This window comes from Enoplosus armatus, chromosome 5 (genome assembly GCF_043641665.1).
Source record: "Enoplosus armatus isolate fEnoArm2 chromosome 5, fEnoArm2.hap1, whole genome shotgun sequence".
NCBI classification, from domain to species: Eukaryota; Metazoa; Chordata; class Actinopteri; order Centrarchiformes; family Enoplosidae; genus Enoplosus; species Enoplosus armatus.
Genome location: NC_092184.1, coordinates 14,812,095 through 14,833,446, shown reverse-complemented (window position 1 = coordinate 14,833,446; position 21,352 = coordinate 14,812,095). Strand labels below are relative to the sequence as shown.

Genomic DNA, 21,352 nt, shown 5'->3' with positions numbered 1-21,352 from the left:
TACATAGTGTGTGCACAAAGAACTCTATTCATCCCATTGTAATGACATTACTATATGTGAAATGGGATTTTGCTAATTTAGTAAAAGGGGACACTGACTGCACACTGACACACATTCATACCTCAGTGGTTTGAGTTTACATCTAGGGGGAAAAGAACCGCTGAAAAGCAACGATACTTTGTCTTTTTCAAAGCAAAAATCTTGGACTATCTCACTCTCTGTTTTTTCTTCTTCTCCTCAGCCAGACGCCATGTGCACGCCTTCACTAGTCGACCCACTTTTGACTGGACAGACTCTGCTGCCTCTATCACTAGTCTTGTGTTTGAAAATCTGAAGCTCAACTCCCGAGAAACTAGTTTACGGTCGATTTTAAGAGCAATCGTCCTGCACACTCGAGTGAACATGTAGAGATGGATTTTATGAAGCTGTTTGGCACCGTTATCGCCGTTTTGTTCCACCCTGGATCCGCTTCTAAAATAAATGGTAAGAACCTACGGGCGAAAACTCCCTTTTTAAACTCTGCTGAGTGAAATACTGTGTGTTTTATTTCCACGGCAAAACTTCGACTTCGACGGGCGTTTTGGGCATTTTTGAAAGTGGTTTACAGTAACGAGAACCACCGTAGAGAAGCCTAAAGCACACAGTATGCGCATTATAATGATAAACAGGCTGCACTCAAACGCAGCACAGCAGCACGCGCGTGATGTGGTGGAAAATTAACATCAACAGACTGTTAGATCACTGATTTGAAGTCAGGGGGTCGCCTAGTTTGAATAACTTTAAGTACTAAAAGGCTACTATAACATTAACTGTGCTGCTTACTATAATGATAAAAGCAGCATGTATGCTACCAATACCAACTACACCCACTGCACTATTTTTCAATTGTAAAATTGGAAATGATACAAGTAATATTTCACAGAGATCTTAGGCTGGCCATTATTTTATTGCTTGTTTATTTTAATTACTTGTTCATGGTTTAATGTGGTTTCCAACCTTGGGGTCCTGATCCCCACAAGTGGCCCCAAGATGAATCAAATGGGTCGGCAGATGATTACAGATAATTAAACATTAAAATCACTTTTCTCACAAAATAATCTCACATCTCCTTGATAAGCAACCTGATATGAGGGGTCACAGGTAGACATGACTTTGTATTTAGGGGGTCACAACTAAAGGTTGTTCACCAATAGCTTAATCTATTGTTTGTCTGTTTACTAGTTTATACTATGATTTCACTTCCCACATTGCAGGAAAATGTGAACAGACTTTGGAAAGACTTTGGCAAAAAATCCTAATTTGTCCATGATACTGTAGGTAGTTTATAATCTTCCTGCCACATGGATGCCGCAGGAAGTCTCCAGAAAACAAAAAAACCCTGCACTTATGATCTTGTTCTCTCCCAAATACTGACTGCGATGTCCAGGCCAAAGGATCTGTCGGCGCGGGACAGAGCGCCCATGCTACAAGGTGTCCTACATCCAGGACAGCAGGCGGAGGCTGACCTTTGAGGATGCCAGGCAGGCGTGCAGGTTGGATGGAGGCGACTTGCTCAGCATTGAAACAGAAAGCGAGCAGCGACTGATGGAGAGGTTCATACAACAGCTGCAGGCTGGAGATGGAGACTTCTGGATCGGGCTCCGACGCAGCCCACAGCGCTACAGGGCAGGGACCACGAGCCCAGGTTGCCCCTCGCAGTACTATTGGCTGGATGGAAGCAAGGCCAAGTTCAGGTCTTTCTCTTGTCATTTCAACATTTCACTCTTTATGTATGAATATTTCGGCTGCATCAGTGAAAACGGTTTGAGGGATCTCAGGGGACAGGGGAAGAAATATCAGTGGAAAAAGGCTGTAGTCAGTTAGAAATGATTATTGGATGAAGTGATGCTTGTGTGGGAGGGATGGAAAGTCTACAGTCCTTTGCAAGAATTTGGGAAGTAAAACTGTGAATGTAATAATGTAAATTGTCCAATTTAAATATGATACGAGTCTAAACTTGTGCATCTTATTTGCTGCAGGAACTGGCATTGGGATGAGCCATCGTGTGGTGGTGAAATGTGTGCGGTTCTGTACCACCAGCCCTCTGCACCACCCGACGAAGAAGGTCATTTCCTTTTCCAGTGGAATGATGACAACTGCAACTCCAAGAACAACTTTGTCTGCAAATACCCAGAAGGTGAGCCTGTAGATCACAGACGCTGTGCTGTTGTACCTGGCTGTGCAGTGCTGGGAATTATTGACATTTGGCACTCTTGGTTTTTATTGGGTTCTTGAATCCACAAAATCTGAATTTTATCTTCCAAAGACCATTACTGAAATATGGCCACTGCTGTCAACAGCTAGCACTAAACAAGTAAAGTGCAATTTTAATGTTGGTGGCCTGGATGCTCTGCTCTCTGACAACCTGAAAAGATTTATCTGCCTGTGTTTAAGGTATACCTGATACCTTAAATATTAATTTCTAAATTAACCTATTGGTTTTTTCCTTGTTTGTGTATGGATCTCCTTATAGTTCTTTTAAGGGATTTAAAAACTGTGAAACAACATTCACTGAATCTATGTGCATACTTTGTGGTCAACAACCTTAAGCATATTTTTTTTACTTTAAACCGTTTACTCCTCTGAAGATTATTCACTTTTTTTTTAGTTAGTTGATTCATTTTATTTTTCTCATGGTTCTTCCTGTTGATTATCTTTTCTCTTGTGTGCCTGTGTGTGTTCAATCTTTTTTTATAATACATTTTCTAATATTCTGATTCTGATTTATTAGCTGAGTGATGCAGCATTAATTACATAATTTTACTAAAATGCGCTCTGTATTGAATGGCTGAGTGATGTTGACTTACTTTTCTCTGTCTTTTGCAGAAAAAGGACCAGTATTTACTGAGGAAGGGAACCCAGCACACGCAGGTACAACATGCACCCCACACATACTGTCCATGTATGCAATATGTTTCTGTAGGACACAGATGAGAAGTGTGTGTTTAAAAATGTTTAAAAAAAGATTTTTTTAAAATGACTCTAAACCAACACATCACCACTTTTTTTTATCACTTATTTTTAATGACTACTTTGTCAACTTCCTTTTGTTTAAATGAAGACCTCTAGTGGTCAAAATGTATTCAGGTTTGTTTGTTTTTTTACTATGATGTATAATGTATTTATCCTTGTAGCAAATAACTTTCTGTTTCCATTCAGGAAAGATGTTATCCAGGACAAAAAATAGTCCAAATCTTTTACAAAAAGTGAATAAACACATATTCAAAACTTATACAACACATGCATTCACATACATACTGAAAGGCTTTATAAACTAAATGTGCATAGAGACGCATGTGATCACATCATCTAACAACAAGGAACTTTAAACAGGGAAACGCAAACAATTAGGCACAAAATATGGGATTTATTATACATAATACTTTTTATATTTCAAATCAAACTGTTGTTTATTGTTTCATTTGGTACAAATCAGTTAAAATCTGCTATGATTCGATAAACATGTCATATTCAACTGATGATGTTCATTTGTTTTCTGATTGCTCCAGTTCCCTCTCTGAGGCCAAACTTATTCTCAACTACAGAAAGTGATGAGAGGATAAAAATAGGACTATCCGAGTCATCGGGTAAGAAAAGAAAAAAAAAACTTCATATTTTATTCTTGATCCTTAGAGTTAATGGCCTTCATGTTTTCAGGGAAACTACTAAAGATTAATGTTTGAAGTAGAAACGGAATCATGCTGTGACCTAACTATTCAAGGATAAAGCTCCTACTCAGGAGTCGTTCAAGATGTTATGCCAAGTGATATTCTTTCCTTTGCAGTATCTCTCTCAGACAACACCCTGTATGTTTCCTACATCCTTTATGCAACTATTCCTGCTCTACTGCTGCTGCTGTTTGCAGCTGCTGGGTTCTTCTGCTACAAACAGCATGCTAAGAGGTAAAAGCAGAAAAGTATAAGCCTACCATGTACTTATCTGTTGTACTTCAAATATAAAACATTGTGATTCTGGATGCAGAGTAATAAAACGGCATATTAACCAGCATTTTAGAAGAGGTAATTTCCTTTTTTGCAGAAGAAGTTAATATATCTGTGTATAATGCATTTATGGAATGTTTATTTATGAATATGGCACATTGATGCAGCTTTTCTCCAAGTATTTATTCAGTTTTGGCCCATGTGAGCACACATTTTCTAAGGGTATATATCACTTATATGCCTCTTGTATCTTTGGTCTCAGAAAAGTTTGTGGTTAGAAACATTTGCGTGGCCTGTAAAGTGGTAATCTTACTGATGAGCTGTATGTCTCCCTTTTAACCTTGTTGTGATGACCCCACTGTGCTCTTTAATGTCGTTTCTTTTATATTCAGGAGGAAGACAAAAACAGAAAGCTATCCCAGCAGATCAAAACCATGGATGTCAACAACAGCTTCACCTTGCGCCATACAAGGACCATACGCCTTTAGTGACGTTACCAAACTGCCTCACACTGCTTTGGACAGCAGCACGCCAGCAGACATCATGACAAAGTACTCCTGTGCTCCTTCCCAGGACTCCCAGTGTGACGATTATGAGAATGTTTCATGCGCAGACAGGGAGAGCGGCTTTGTGACCAATGACATCTATGAGACCTGCAAAGCTCAAAGCCGGCGCTGCCGCAGTCAGACTGGCTGGGTGGAAAATGAGATCTATGGATAACACTGTTGATGCCCATCTGGTCTCTGTGAGTGTCCGTCGGCCTCATAGCAGCTAACGAATATGACCCAGCTAGACAGAGGAACACAGTGTTCTCCATCCCATTCTTGCGTACACCGACTGGTTATTTGTGTGGTGCAGGATTACCAAACACGTGGCTGTGTTGGCCCGGACTTGGGTTATTTGAACATAGATCTGTCTCCAGTGCTGCATCCTGAGCATCCAGCATCCAAAGTTACAAGTCAGATTAATGCTAAAAGCATGGTTTCCCAAAGTTTTGGGACTCCATATTTAGGCCTTGAACTTCCCAAAGAGTTCACAAATAGTCAATCAAATTGTAAATCTAAGTATGGCGTTTACCTTTGGATTCAAGAGTAATAGATGGGTTATATAAAAATGATAATATATTTCAGATATTTTCAAAAAATATTATGTGGAACATTGTTGCATTAAGCTAAATGCGTCAGCATGCTAACATGCTGATGTATAGCAAGTATAATGTTTACCATGTTCACCATCTTAGTTTGATGTGATAGCAAGCTAACATGTGCTAATTAGCACTAAACACAAAGTATTAAATAGATGAAAAGTTAGGGGATCATCAAAGTTATTATAACTATAAGAGGGGGACATGAATGTGTGTACCAGTTTCATGGCAGTCCATCTTATAGTTGTTGAGACCCGTCACTCAAAACCACAAATGTCAACCGTATGGTGGCACTAATGTCATTGTGATCTAGACAAATTCTCTGACAAATTATGTGACTTCACAGCAGCAATAAGGCTTTTCAAAGGAAAGGAATTAATAAGCAGAAATGAGTCAGATCAGCTTAGCAGTGCAGCAGTGCTGCTATATTTGGCATGGTAGATTGCACATTTAACCCTGGGAATAAGTGCAAGTTTTGAGGACTCATGCAAGGTTACTCATGTTGAAAACAATCCAAAATTAAACTACTCAGCCGCTTTCCAATCACGTCACGATATGAGACACAAGGACAAAAAGATCCTGTTGGCTCCCGACGGCGGTGAAGTTGTCCTATTCAGGGACTACTGTGACCTTTTCTCTAAACCTGAAGAGTGGTGTCAGCCCTGTGCAAGGCTTTCTGTTTGGACTCTGATGTCAGGGAACAGGACATGCGGAAACACTGATGACAGAACTCCACTGACCCCAGTAAACCTCAAAGCTGTGGGTTTTCCCGACTCCACCTGACTGTGTGAGAAACTGAACCCTCCCACTGATCTGACAGTGCAGACACTTTTTTTAGGACCAGTTTGGAATATGTCATGGACTCATTCATCTGTGTTTGCTTGTAAAAACGAATGCCTTGTACATTTGTAAAATAACCATGGATATACATTACTGAACACAAATGCCTGTGTTATTTCTGAGTGTGTACTGAGTGGGCTGTTGGGTCTCGGTGTCTTGGAAAGATGTAGCAAGCCCAGTAAGGAGAGGCTGAGTGTGTTCTTGGAGAATGTTAGACAGGAAATGCCAAAAGCACATCTGGAACTCTTACATTCAGGAAGTCTATGCGTGACAGCGGAGAGGCCTTCAGAGCGCTGCTCTGCCTGCCCGCTTAGTAATCCATGCTCTGCGTTAGACTGTCACTGCATGAGCTGAAGAGAACAACTGCTGGGTGTGAATGTGTGCCATATCTCAAACATGATGTGAGTTTTGGGTGTCAAATAAAGTTTGGTTACAAGATATTGCAGTTGCACTACTTATTTAATAATAACATGGGTATATTCAGATGTGTTTGTATTTGTGTGCAGGGGAGCGTCTGTGCGACATTAGATGTGTGTGAATGTAAAACGTCTGTTAATAAAGTACAAATACTTTTATACTGAGCACAGTATTTCAAAAGGAAATGTGTGGCCTTCCTTCAATTTTCTACTTTTGCCAATAGATGGTGCTGTTATGTAGCTGACCAAAGTGTCTTTGTGGCTGATAAAATGTCTAGTTTCCCATGAGGTCCTGCATGTTACATTATATAATGTTATATATTATAATCTTATGGGATTTGTACTACCCATTGCATTTTTTTCTGGATTATATGACTAAAAGTAGACATGCTGAGGAATGCAATTTGTTTCTTTTTTTTAAATTTGAAATCCTAGCATATTGTTTTATCTAAAAAAAAATGTTTCCATTCATTCTTGCAGAGCACATTGCTGTGAGCAATTAAAAGGGGGGCAGATTCAGGCTGATTAAGAATTAATTTAACCCTTTTCCGGTGCAGTTTCCCCCCTCGCAGCAGACAAAGGTTATTTAACACCTGCAGGGCAAAACTTCAAAGTTACCTATGCGTGCAATCAAGGAGGGCAGGCAAGCAAACAGATTTCAGAATAGCAATTTTACCGGTTGACGTAAGAGGTGGGTCTGGTTGTCTTGGCAACCAATTGGCACTGAAGTGTGGAGCTGCTCCGTGGCCCCGCCCCCTGTACAAATACCCCTATGGCTTTGACGTCAATACACGTCAACCAGAGAACATGATGCCTCTTTGCAAGTCAACTCGTGTGCTCTCGAGCTGATAGAGGTACCTCGAGCTGAAATATTATAGCTCTATTGTAGTGGAGAACGTGGTGTGACAGCCCCCGGGATCAGCAAATGGCCTGCTTCGTATCGCCGCACTGACGGAGAGTGTCGCCACATTAGCGTTCAAGCTGGCAGGGCGACACACAAATCAACTTTGTCTATTTTTAATGGACACGCTTCGAGCGGCGGCGGCAGCGGCGGCGGCGGCGGGCGGTTTGTTTTCCTTTCGTCTTTATCTGTAGCTGCCCGAGCGAGCCCGTGTGAGCCCCCCGTGTGTGTCCCCCTTGCTCGACTGGCTACCTTCTACTCTTCCACAAACAGTCCCAGTCAGAACAGCATGGTCATGGCTGACAGTCTCCAAAAACCGCTGATCCGGGGTCCGGTCCGAGTGGGCTTCTACGACATAGAGCGCACTTTGGGAAAGGGCAATTTCGCTGTCGTGAAGCTGGCCCGACACCGCATTACCAAGACCGAGGTGAGTGTGTTGGTGAACTAGTTAGCCTGCAAGCTAACTTAGGCTACTGTTCGGCTGAGTTACATAACTTTTATGCACTAGTTGACACCCTAGATATTCACAGCAGATACCGTAATGCTGTCCACATCATGCACTAATAGAAACTTGGATCAGGTAACTGCCGGCCCACTTGGCCTCTCAAGTGCCAGCAACAGCTGGTATGTTTGAATCCTGCAGGTACAGCAGCAGCGACAAGACTGCACGTTCACCCCCCTCAGCCCACATCACTGCCAGTAAGAGGTCTGACCACCAGTGCTGCTGGGAAACAAACTGTAAACATGCATGCTTTCTTTCCTACTGCTAGACCAGCATCATACACCTGTACTCCTTTTTCGTAATGGTGACCCAGACAGTGTACCGACTCAAGAGTCTGGCTGGTATAAACATCCCAGTTGCTGTATCTGGGGCATGCAGCATGGGTCGGTGGTCCCATTATATAACGCAAATAATGATGTGATTTAGTGGTTTCTTGTGCCAGCAGTGCCGAGAGCTTTGTGAGGAGAGGGATATGCCAGCCAGAGCTCTGTAATTGGAAAGCAAAGTGTTCTGCACGCATGCATGCAGACAGCGATCCACTGACACTGCTCTGGGGTCTTCACTTCGTCTGGAGAGGGTTTGATGTTACAAATCCTGCACACTCTCAGGCGATGCAGCATGAGCGCAGAACGAACAGGGCTTGGATGTGTCTGAGTTTATTTGTAGTTTCATGTCAGCTCGCTACAGAGAGGTCTTTCTTGACCAGTGCCACTGAGTGCCATGACTTTCTATTGTAATGACACGGGGATTTAACGTAGAGAGTGTCCAGTCTTTGTGTGTGAAAAGGCTGTGTTGTGCAAGACAGAGGGAGAGATAGGAAAAATAGGCTGCGAGACTTGTGGCACACTTTGATCTTTGCTCTCCAGAGCCTCCAACTGTTTGTCGTTGAATGTGAGCAATCGCACTGTACAGAAAAACAAAGATTTACATCATCCAGACGAGGCCCTTGGTAGGTTTAATGAATAACAAGGCAAGAAAATGGCTCTTAAGACTCTTATCATGTTAATCTTGTTATTAAAGCCTGTGAAGTGGCGCAGCGTTGGTCTAGCCAGGTAATCTTCCACCATGTAACGCTAACAGTTGCGTGAATGCAGGTTTTAAATTCAGCCAAACACTGCACCAGGTGATTTCACTAAGAGGCTGCATCTCTTCCCTCAGCCGGTGTGATGTTTGGATTGAATGAAAACATGCTGGTGGTTTTCAGGCCACTTTCTTGGTAGAGGTCACCCAGCGCTGGTCAGTACAGAGAGATGCTGCAGCTGCTTGGCTCGGCCAGGCCCGTGGCCGGAGCCAGGCTGTTTGTTAGAGTGGCCAAGGTCAGCTGGAGAGGCAGGCTATCAACTTCATGTGATGCCATCTGCCTTGAGAATTTGCCAGGGCAAACGAGATGTTAGCCTGGAGCGAGTGTGTGTAAAGAAAACCAGAGTTTAATGACACATGAAACAGCAGATCTGATGCGTCTGCGTGTCTATTCCTAGATAGGGTTACCTGTGTGTGCGTAACCTACTTTTTCGAGTCATGGCCCCTTGCGTGTTATACTGACCCATTCATCCCATTATGTACATATTGCAGCTTGTGGGTTCACACAGTGCTGATCCGTCCCCATGTGGTCCTGTCTGTCAGCTCAGCAGGTCGTACATTTGTCCATCTCTGATCGTAGCGCCTTCCTGCCTTTCTGCTCTCATTACTTAGTGTATAAGCTAAAACCCCGCTGAAACTCATTATCCTCAAATGACCTTGTGCCAGCAGAGTTCACAAGAAGTCTTAAGTTGTGTGTGTGTTCGTGTTGTTGACAATGTAATTGGTTAGCTCAGATCTTTTCATACTAAGTACCCTGTAATCCCTCTGTACGAGGCCAGTGATTTTGAATTGTATGCCCTTGAGGTCTCGATTTGTAGCCGGTGTGCCATTAAAAGATTTGGATTTCTTCATAGGACTTAATGGCAAATTGCATACCTGTCTGTACCGCGGATAGGGAGATAATAATGGAGAGTGTTAAACGCATCAAAACACCCATTACTACACATCTGTAAGTGCTAACTACAAATATGCTAAAGAGGCTCAAAATGGGTGTCAGTGGGATGGAGATGTCTGACTTCACTTTGAGATTAAAGCCAAACATGAGGCTGCGTTCAGACCGACATGAGAACCACATGAAGACGCAGCCCCCTTTATTTATTTCAGCGATACCACTGCTCTGACAAACACATGCAATCGCACATTCCTGGTGAAATACTCTGTAACGTGAAGAGGGCAACTCTGCTGTTTATTTGATGATCGTCGTGATGGCGGGCAAAATGATCGTTACAGTGATACGTTTCCAGAGGAAGATCCTGCGTCACAGATGGCATTATAAACTGCCGTGCAGTGTTTTGGCATCCAATAAACCTTGAAACTCATGGATGTATTACTCAAACCCGCCTTCCCAGGTCCTGTTTTATTATCTCACCTAGTGCTGTAGCTAATGATTATTTTCATTATAGATCACTGTAGTTTCTGAACTAATTGCTTAATTAATCGTTTGGTAGAAAATACCATCACAATTTCCAAGAAGCCCAAGTTGACGCATTAAAATAGCTTGTTTAGTCCAAACAACAATCCAAAAGCCAAAGATATTCAGTTTGCCACCATACAAGACAAAGAAAACCAGCAAATATTTATGTTAAAAAGCTGGAACCAGATACTTTTACTTCATTTTCTGTTGATCAACTAAACGATTCAACGGCTCAAGCCTCACCGGCACCTGAAACAACACACCCACACCAAAACAAGCCCCTTACATTTCTTTTAATGCAGTCCTGTTTTCGTTCTGAACGCTTGGCAAGAGTTTTCTACCTTAATCTAACTGTGGTGCGATTGCTGAGAGGGGAACCGGGGTCTCGGGTTGTTTACTCCTCCAGCTTGACTCACAGACGCTTGGAACACTTCAGATCACACTGATGAAATGTTGTTTATGAGACAGTCTGAAGGAGAGATGTTAATATTGCCTTGTTACCTACCGGACATCATTAATCAAAGCCAAGAGTGTTGAAGTTGTGAGTGTGCAATTTACACATGTACGTGTCATTGTGTGTGTGTGTGTGTGTGTGTGCGCGCAACGAGGCCTGTGTTTGCCTCTGCTGTACCTTCATGTGATATTTCATCACGGCTTGCATTTTAAGACTGTTTATGAAAGTCTCAGCACAAGCTGTATTTAAGTATTTATCTTGTGTCTCAAACAGTTCTCTGCTCTCATAGCTGAAAAGAAAACACTGTCTTCTTCTGCTTCATTGAGAATATTAAATTGCTGTCTGTACTAGTGTGTGTGTGTGTGTGTGTGTCTGTGTGTGTGTGTGTGTGTGTGTGTGTGTGTGTGTGTGTGTGTGTGTGTGTGAGTGTGGGGAGGTGTTCCTTATTGCTCATCAAGTCTGATGAGACCCAACAATGATTCCTTTGTTTGTTAGTAAGAAACAGACTGATGAGTTGTTTTGTTGATGCTCTATCGTTCTGCAGGTTGCCATTAAGATCATCGACAAGACCCAACTGGATGCTGTCAACCTGGAGAAGATCTACAGGGAAGTTCAGATCATGAAGATGCTGGACCACCCCCATATCATCAAGCTCTACCAGGTGAGTGTCTAGCTTCTTATGACTGCCTAGCATGCAAGATGTGGACAAAATTAATCATCTTTTCAGTGTTGCCGCTTTCCGCCCTCTGCTTTTACTGATTTAGACTGCAGTATATCTGGACTCTTGCATATTTTTTTGCGTATCTCTAATAGAAATATCTTCTTAAGATGTTATTCCCGATGTTGTAGTGCTGTTCGAAGATGAATGGTTTATGCTTTTTTTTTTTGTCTCATGCTCGACAAGCTTTCAATCAAGAGATATTAAGGAGATTCATTTCTGTCTTTGGTGCTTCGACCTAACGTTTTCTGTGACCCATCACAACTCGTTGCAGTCTGTCACTGTAGCAGTGCTGTTGGAAGAATGTCACTGTATATATTTAGTTTGTATACCACACATAGGGGTGTTTGTTATAGTCTTCCATTAACAACAATGTACCCTTGTCAACACTTTTAAAAAGTTTGAATCGTTTAGTAAAAGCTTTAATGTCTCTTACACGAGCCTGAATTCACACAGATTTATTGTTCTCGTTTTGTTGTCTAATGTAAGCTGTTGTAAGGCTCCTCGAGCCGGTTTCACAGAGACATTTTAGTGTAAGGCCAGTTTGCTCTTAGATTAGTCTAATGCAGGTTAGACACGTTTACAAAAATAAAGACTGACTTATATTAAGCCTAAAAAGTTAGCCACCCTACCCCCAGGCTAACTCGGAGCTAAGACTCATGTTTCCATGGTAACAATCAGAGACACCTGCTGACAAGAAATGACAAAAAAAAAAAAAAGAGAAGAAAACATGGTTTATAATTTGTGGTTTGTTGCAATGTTGTGGAGCGAGCAATGAGAACGGAAAGAGCGCAGTAACCTGTTGGAAATATACAGCAGTGAGGACATCATCAGTCCTTTTTGCCCAAAGAAACGATCCTGAGCTTATCTTTGATGCTCCTGTCGACTGTGGGATTAATACTAATTTACCATTGTCGCTATTATTTTAGTAAAATGTCCTGTAACTTTAATTCTACCAGAGGGCAAACATTTTCTGCTGTAGTGAACAGAGCTGAGGGGTTTGTCACAGTTGCTTGGTCAGCCATGTTTTTTAGTTTATTTATTTACCCCAAATTCATTGAAAAGTAGTCAAATTTAAGATAATTAAGAGCAGTCTGAAGTCTGACTCTTAGTTAAGTCTAAGCCATAATCCCAAATCTGTCTTTGTGAAACTGGCCCCTGGTCAAAGAAGGCCCCTAATAGAGCAGGGGTGATACTGTAACATGTAACATGCATTGCAGCGTGGGCCCGATGTAACTGTATCTGTTGAGGTGGCCTTGAATTAGCCGCGCCTCTGGCTAATCTGTGAACAAATCTTCTCTCCAGGTTCTTTTAGCAGTCGGGGGTATTGAGGCGCAGGACCAATCCAGGTCATTTTCTAATGCATTAGCAAACAACGGCTGCCTAGCAGAACCTGCCACCGCTGGATAGTTTAAGATATGAGAGCATAGTTAATGACTGACTGACAATCTGTGCGTGCTCTGCACTGTGTGAAGGTGCTTCTGGTATGATTCAGACTTGTTAGCAGTTGAAGATTATATAAATTTAATGTTTTATTATTGTACTTGGACGTCAGATCTGACCTTTACTGCAGTGTCATGCTCTATTTAGACTGTGTTTATATGTTACATGCGCACTTTTTATTGACCGTCAGCTTACTTGTAAAACTTCTACTTTAGGCCAGAATAGCTTTATTGCTTGTTTAAAAACCATTACTAATTTTTGTCTGTGGCCCCCGACTTTATGGGAAACTACGTTTTTTTTAAAAAGAAAAAGAATATTTATTGGAAAATGAGGGCACAGTATTTATTTTTATCTTATTTTTGTCAGTATTTATTTGCACAATGATTTAGCTAAAAGACCCAAAGCTCAAGTGATCTGAAGTTGCCAAGAAGATGTCTACTTTAATTTTTTTTTTTTAAGACACAGGTGTAAATAATAAAATGAATGATGACTGAATTCCATTTAGCTGCTTCAGTTTCAGGGTCCTGGTGTTATGCATGCTGCCTCACTGTCACACTGTCATGACTTACTTACCATCTTATTTTAACTTATGAGGGTAGTTGGACTATGGGTAGTTTATTACTGAACCCGCCTGTCACAAAGCTGCGCTGTCACACGCCGCGCCCCCCTCCACCACAAGTAAATTCTCAACCTGTGGGAAACACTGTACACCATGTCTTTCTGTGCAGCTGTAAACTGTAATGGTTAATTTTTTAAATGCGTTTTTAATTGTGATATAATTTCATGCAGCAGAAATTTGCTTTTAATTTTTTAAGGTCAAGACGCAAATAATCTTGCTGTGTGGTGGTCTTTGGCCCATTGTCACTATCAGTAGTATGATGACATTTTTATTGAAATAAGTCCCATAAATGTAATTTCCTTCATGCCCTTGGCACCTTTTATAGTAGTTGAATGCATGTTCAGGTGTGCAAGAGAAGTTCACATACATTTTTACGAGACTCAAAGTTTATTTGTTCTAGCTGTTGCACTTTGTTGGTGCATTAGCTAGCCAAAGGGAAACTTGTTTCACCTAGTTACTGTGATGTCTGCTGTCTGGCACAAAATAGCCTAACCACCGGTAACTCAACAATTTTGGTGATTCAGTTGCATTACATAAGCCTTTGGGTCCTGTTACTTTGTTTAGGGAAAGTAAATGAGTGTTCATTTTCATTACACAACCATGTGGCACCGTTCCAGCTTTCTGCTGTGTTATTTTGGTGTGTATCATTATTTCCAACGGCCCATCCATCCAATCAGCTCACGTCAATTAGCGATTTCCTTTCCAGTCTCATAAACTGGGGTCGGCCCTGTGGCCTAAAGGGTAGCCCAAGCTACAGAAGGCACACGGACACAACCCAACTGTAGACCCCTCTCTAGTTTGTCATGTGTTGTGTGGCCTCTTCTCTATTGACTCCAGTCTGTAAACATTTTCTTCACCTCTTTTCCCCTTTTACATCTCACCATCCTCTGACTCTCTTGGGTGTTTCTCGCTTTCCACTTTCCCTCTTATTCTAATCTGCCATGAGTCTCTCTACAAGTACAAAGATTTTCAGCAGTCAGTATTTACTGGATATTGTTTACAAAATTACAAAATCAGTCTCTGTCTATCGGTACTTTCACTTTCATCATGTTACAGGAAATGCTTGAATAAATTGAGGATATTGCATGGATCATGACCCTAATTCGATATCCTCTACACTATAATTAATGCTCACATTCCCTTAAAATAATTACATTTAAATGTATATATTGTTCATTCACAGTCTTGTATTAAAACAGTTTAGCCTGCGTTCAGCATGCGATTCACCAATACAGCTGCCCGTCCTCATAGCCTGATATTCAGACATTGAGATGGTCAACCATCTCGGTACATGTCACATGTACAGCAATGATGTTATAATCACCTTTAGAGAAGGGCAGTATCAGACACCACAAAGTGCAGCTTGCATTTCTTGGTATCTGGAATTCAACCTATGAATTCTCCACTTGTATTACAGTTTATTACATGACAGAGGTTTAGCTTCAGTTATTTCCCCCATCACAGTTATTCACAACAAGGAGTCTGCTTTGTCTGAAGCCAGAAATACTGTATACTTATAATACTGTGTACTTAATGTATTATCTCTGCATATAGTGATTACTGGCAGTGCATGAAGGCTTTTACTGTTAAGCAGCTGCAGGCGTGTAATACAAATGGTCTTGTTAAAGTATAGCACGGTCTGTGACACAGTATTAAGATCCTGTTGAACTTTACTCATCTCATGCAAAAGCATGAGGTGCCATATTGGCTTGATATTTGGACTTGCAAGTAGGGCTGGGTGTCAAACCTCAACATTTTTTGCCTACCAACTGAAATTAGTCCGAAGCACAGAGTATTGACGACTGTTGTGTATCGAAATCTGGCGCTGAATCTGTAAATATAATCTTGTTTACTCAATTTGTTGATAGAACAGTTCCAGATTAAAATGCTAATAATTTTAGACTATTTTATTTAGGCTAAATTATTGTGCAGCTTCTTGTGTTAAAAATACATTTAAGATTTGGTTAACTTTGCTTCATTTCGTAGAAAATGTTTTTCTCAAAGTAAGGTTTCAAAAACGGGAGGTTTTTGGAACATCAACCAGCAAAAGGAACGCACTAAACTGACAGTTACATCATATTGATGTTAATGAATGTGTGTTGTCCTTGATAAGCAAATGAAAATAAAAGTAAGAAGAAACTCTGGTATTGTATCAGCAGTAGTATAAAAGAAAATGTCAGCACCCAGCACTATTTGCAAGATTGTTGTTAAAGTTGAAAAATGCTGCCCAAAACATGTGTTGTTCTTTTTGCCCAATGCCTTCCCAGACTGGTTTATAGAATAGATGAATGAACAGCTTAAGACAGCTAATGGATCCATGACAACATATGAAGCTAGTTAGCATGTAGCTGCTGGATTCCATCACAGCAGGAACAACATAACGATAGAAAGACATCCGCCATCATTTGGAAATAGATCTCTCTCATGGTGGATATTTTATCTTGTCAAACACAGGTGTAACTAATAACATTAACAATGGCTGCATTCCACTCAGGTGTGCCAGTGCCAGGGCCCTGCTATTGTACATGCTGGTTTACTGGCACACCTAAATGAAACAGAGCCATCGTTAATACTATTAGTTACACCTGTGCTTTCCCTGCTGTGACATGTCAAAATGTCTGCTGTGAGAGAGGTTTATTTCCCAGATTAGATGCTGTCTTGGCCCACAGTGCTCCTGGTTTTGATTGAACGATATTAAGTAAGAGCTTAATTCATCAATCAGTTGTATTCAAGCTCCACAATACAGAGAGAACAACATTTGTTTGTTACACAACCAGGGCCAACCCAAAAAAAACAACAAACTGGCTTTCATTTCCTATATCCATGAATCGGTCAGTGTAACAGATGGAAAATTGATCATAAACAATGAGCGTAGGATTTCTAGTGTGAATGTCTGGCTCACTGTGTCTGATTCATCCTCCCCTCTCCATCTGATTCTCCCCTCCGCATTTAATTCTATTCATCTCCTGAGTGTTTCTGTTTCTAAATCGGTTCTCCTCCTCCTACACAACACAGCACCGTGTGAGGACTGAAAGGTTTTAAGTACCATTCAAATATACTTCGCAACACCAGCCGTCCACCTCCATTCTCTTGCACGGATGCCATATTTAGACCCTGTGCCATTCATGCATTTTGCTCTTGACTTTTTGGATGCCAGACACTGCGGTTGAAACTCAGAGAATCAGAGAAAGCCATGTGGACAGTTGTGTAACATTTTGGTCTTTTGTATGTCTTCTAATTCTCTCTTGTTGCAGGAGACTGTTGATTTGGATTATCTGTTGCTATTGAAAGGTGGTCCTCTGTGTGTATTCACGTTCACTCTCCCACTCTTTTCTCCCTTCCCTCGGCCCCTGTTCCTTCGTCCTCTCCCTCTCTCAGGTGATGGAGACGAAGAACATGCTTTACTTAGTCACGGAGTATGCCAAGAATGGGGAGATATTCGGTGAGTGATCTTTTCAAGTACAAGATCAGTCTGACCTCAGTATCTTTAAAACATTGTCCCACCCAGTTCATTCACGTCCTCCCCATATCAGTTGCACAAAAAATCTGCACTGTTGCGTCAGTATATGTTTTTGACAAACAAGGAAGTATCAAAGTCTTGTTGAGTTTGCGTTGCTCTTACACTTATCTCGGCCTCCATCTCAAAGGTCACATGATTGATGGAAATCTGGGAACAATGCCCTCGTCATGTGCTCCAAGTAATTGCCGTGCTAAATGTGCTGACACCGTTTTCTTGTCATATAAAATGACATCACTGACGGCCCGCGAAGGCAGCTTCAAAAAGAAAAGGACTGATTTATTACCATGGGTGGTGCAGAATCACTTGCTGTTACTGGTTTACTACTCAGATGATCAGATTATGCAAGATATCAAGATTACTTTTTACACGCTGGCCAATGCCATTCCTTTATTTCCACTGACGTTACAGGGCACCGAGATTAAATTCTGCATAGTTAAACTATCGTTCTGCTTTTAATTTAAACTGTTGGGATGTTTAAGAGCAGATCTGCAAAAAGTAGCCAAAAAAAGGACTGTCTTTAGTTAAGTTAGTTAAGTTTGGTTTACTTTTATTTGCACAGCATTATAACCAATAACAGGAATGAAACGTGATAGGAGAGGTCAAGAAACTACAGGTTTATACAGTGGACCTTTCCCCAGATCGAGAGTATAAAAACATATGAAAAGACACGAGTTAACAAAATAAAATACATGCAAAGACCAATAATATAAAGGAAAACATGAGACACAATGGAGCAATGCTGCACCAATCATCTGATTATAATCATATAAAAAAAGGAAAAAAAGGATGAAGTAGACGTCATCAAGATTAATTAAACAGCATGATTTAAATGTTATGACATTTTTTTCTTAAAATGTTGGAATTATAGCAGGCTCTTAATAATATTTAAGATGGCACTCCATATCTGTGCAGCACAATATCTCGGGCAATGCTGACTGTGTCTGGTTTAGCTAAGATTGAGTTAATATGTTTTTATTAAAATTTAGGGCTGCAACTAACTATTATTTGCATTATTGATTGATCTGCCTATTTTCTTGTTGTTTGGTCTTAAAAATGTTATAAAATAGTGAAAAATGCCCATCACAATTTGTTTTACCCAACCAACACTCACAGAAAACAAAGAAAAGCAGAAAATCCTCATTTTTGAGAAGCTGGAGCTCTGCAGTTTGGCATTTTTGCTTAAAAAAATAACTTAAATTATGAAGCAATTATTTAAATGTTTTCCAATTATTTTTCTGTTAATCTACTAAACATCTCATCATTGCAGCTATGTTAAGATTCTCTCTTTCAGAAGAGATTGGGTCAAGAGGAAAACACCACAAAACAAGCTAAAAGCAGACAAACAACAAAATACACTATTCTTGACTTTCAAGAATGCGACAATCACATAAAGTGGTATTCTGAAACTCGCAGTATGAAGAGTGAACACTTCAAAGTCGTCTTAATAGGAGATAAATAGATGTCACATAAACAAAGCATCTATGATTCATCATGGCTGCCTGAAGGTCTTTCATAATGATTTTTAAATGACTAAAAAGGACCAGATGTTGAAGTTTTCACTCATTTTGCAACAAGTTACGAAAGCAGATCACAGAGAAAAAACACACAGCTTGCCTTATTCATTTTGCACCTTTGGGACAGATAGAAAAACAAGATCCCTTTGCTATAAACAATAATTTCCAGTCAAGTCATTTACCAGGTTTTTGAGAGACAAGTAAACATAGTTTCCAAGTGAACAGGAGGCACAATGATGAGTTTTTACAGTAGAAGTGGTTTACACACTGTTTTAGAGTGAAGCACAAATAAAGACACTTGTGCTGGAAAAAGACAGACAAGTCAGAACATAGCAAGAATAGTACACCAAGATAAGAAATTATCTTGGTCTGCCATAACACGACGTGCGCTCTATCGCTACAACACACACACACACACACACACACACACACACACACACACACACACACTCACTTTGGACATTGGCCTAAAGAAAGAGCACATTTATTGCACTGTTCTTTTACATTTGTTGCAGGATTATAAATGTTTCAATCAAATATCACAGGATTACTTTTTTTTTTTCAAAAGCAAAAGAAAATCCTGGAATTATTCCAGTTCTGAACTAAACCTTACATTCAAATATTTCAAGAATTTATAACACAAGTATAGACCTGTCTGATGTGGACAACCTTTAAGTGGATCATGAACCACATAGATTATTGGCCTCACCTATTAGACAGTCTGGGAATGTGTACACTCGGCCTGCTTCCAGACACAGTAGCTGGGAGGATTACTCTAGCAATAGTCTACAGTAAACTTAATAGGCATGTCTTGTGTGTGTGTGTGTTTGTTTGTGTGTGTGTGTTTTTAATTCTGAGGCCAGTGTTCCAGTTGTGATGTTGACTCAGCAGCAGCAACTCCTGCCCCTGTGACCTAGAGAGAGCTGGGAAGCAGACACAAGAAAGAAAAAAAAAAGAATGAGAATGAGTGTGGTTAAAAATGTGCAGGAAGTAGAGAAGTACACAGAGATAAAACAGAAGTGACTCATCTGTGTCAGTGTGTATGTTATAGCCACTGCAGCTTATTGTAGTTAGAGAAGAGGCAGCTTCTGTTCGCCTGGTCAAGCTATGTAATGACCAGAATATTACAGTCCCTTCTCCGGACAGCTTGCTCTTAAAGGAATAGTTTGATATTGTTGGAAATATGCTCATTCTCTGATTCTCTTGATACCACTCTCATATCTGTCTATTAAATATGAAGCTACGTCCAGGAAAAGGTAGGTTAGCATAGTTTAGCATAATGACGCTGTCACCAAGAAAAAATAAATCAGCCGTTGTTTCTGTAGTTTTTTGTACAGATTTGATAAACAAGTTATGATACAAACATGTTACATAGTGAGTTTGAGAGTTGCTAGTAGGCAGATTTTGTTTTTATTACTTGAACAGAGCTATGCTAGCTGTTTCCCCCTGTTCCCAGTCTCTGTGCTAAGCTAAGCTAACGGTCTCATGGCTCTAGCTTCATAGTTTACAGACATTTATGAGAGCATTATTGACCCTCTCATCTCTCTGCAAGAAAGTGACGTATTTCCCCAAAATGTCGAACTATTCCTTTCGACAACCAATAATGATTGGTCAACCTCATTTTCTGTAATCCATAGATTTTCTCATGGATCATCTCAGGGTATTATAAAACCATTATGTCCTGATTCCTCGGACCCCTCTGCCCTGATTGCACAATGTAATATAGTTATGTAAGACATATTTATGTCATCATCAGCTGCAGCAGCGGCAGCGTTGACTTAGCCAGGCAGACACCGACTGGTAGCTGCAGCACTAGACTAGCATTACAGTATTCAATCTCACAAAATTGAACAATAATTTCTGATTTCCAAATATGCTTTCTGGAGATGGATCAAGTCATTCAGGCAAACTGAAATGCTGCCAAGCCAGATCTCCAGCCTCTTCCTCCACTGTCGCCCTCCAGAGAGTTAGGCTTTTCTGACATGATGAATCTCTCAGGTCTACTCCTGGCCATAGGTTACCAAGAGTGGAAGATGTGAAGTTGTTGTGGATGCTTAGCAGCCCACCCTGTTACAGGGAATCAGTGAGACAATGGATGAGCCTCCGATTCTCAGTAAATGGTGTTGTGGAGGAGCAGGAGGGGTAGTGTATGTGTGTGTGTGCACGTCTGGAGCCATAAAGACAAAGAAGCGGAGCTGGGTTTGGCACAAGGAGGCGGAGAGTGATGGGTTCATTCTCTCAAAAGGGGTGGGTGGGCACAGTAATGGGCACAGCAGAGGCATCTATGCCAGCTTGTTGGTGTGCCTTTGTGTCTGTCTGTCAGTCAGTCAGTCAGTCAGTCAGTCAGTCTGCCGCTCCACAGTCTGCCTCAAAACCGCAGGATGGATCAAACCTGGAAATTGGGTCAGCCACAAATAAAGCGGAGTTGCAGAGAGCAGAGGCAGGAGGGGAGAGGAGGCAGAAGAGAATAGAGGCGAGAGCAGGGGACATCCATTTGAATTTGGAAGGTGGTGGGGAAATGTAGGGCATGCATATTTAAGAAAGCAGTGCTGGAAAGAGGGGAGTATAATAGCTGGCAGTGAGTAGAATCACTCAGAATCAGATCTCTTGTCTGACTGATGGAAAGGGAATGAGACATCGAGACTGTTGACTTCAAAGAAACACTTCAGACACATTCTTATGTACTTGGGCTGTCAATTTCTATGTCACCATAAACCAACCTTCATATTTACTGGGTCAGTTTTCAGATCTGTCACCCGCCAGAGTGTGGTAGGTTTGACTTTGATGACCAGAGGGGAAAAACAGAA

At 41.0% G+C, this 21,352-nt stretch overlaps 2 protein-coding genes across 2 annotated transcripts in view; both read left to right on the top strand.

Annotated features, from left to right (window-relative positions):
- Nucleotides 1-395: 395 nt before the first annotated feature.
- Nucleotides 396-5,046, top strand: laynb (layilin b). The gene is made up of 7 exons (XM_070906428.1): nt 396-483; nt 1,427-1,733; nt 2,019-2,176; nt 2,866-2,910; nt 3,549-3,626; nt 3,824-3,941; nt 4,373-5,046. Exons 1-7 carry the CDS (start codon nt 411-413, stop codon nt 4,698-4,700), a joined length of 1,107 nt encoding a protein of 368 aa, XP_070762529.1. The 5' UTR covers nt 396-410; the 3' UTR covers nt 4,701-5,046.
- A 2,251-nt stretch (nt 5,047-7,297) lies between these two features.
- sik2b (salt-inducible kinase 2b) overlaps nt 7,298-21,352 on the top strand; it is a 40,703-nt gene continuing 26,648 nt past the window's right edge. Inside the window, exons 1-3 of the mRNA XM_070905451.1 lie at nt 7,298-7,708; nt 11,276-11,392; nt 16,890-16,953. Of these exons, the coding sequence (XP_070761552.1) occupies nt 7,571-7,708; nt 11,276-11,392; nt 16,890-16,953 (319 nt within the window). The 5' untranslated portion in view covers nt 7,298-7,570. The remainder of the gene's footprint in view (nt 7,709-11,275; nt 11,393-16,889; nt 16,954-21,352) is intronic.

Excerpts from the sequence above, each read along its gene's own strand:
- laynb (XM_070906428.1), top strand. The coding sequence starts at position 411 with ATGGATTTTATGAAGCTGTTTGGCACCGTTATCGCCGTTTTGTTCCAC. Across the intron at positions 2,177-2,865 it reads TGTCTGCAAATACCCAGAAG|AAAAAGGACCAGTATTTACT; the intron begins GTGAGCCTGTAG and ends TGTCTTTTGCAG. Across the intron at positions 2,911-3,548 it reads AGGGAACCCAGCACACGCAG|TTCCCTCTCTGAGGCCAAAC; the intron begins GTACAACATGCA and ends TGATTGCTCCAG.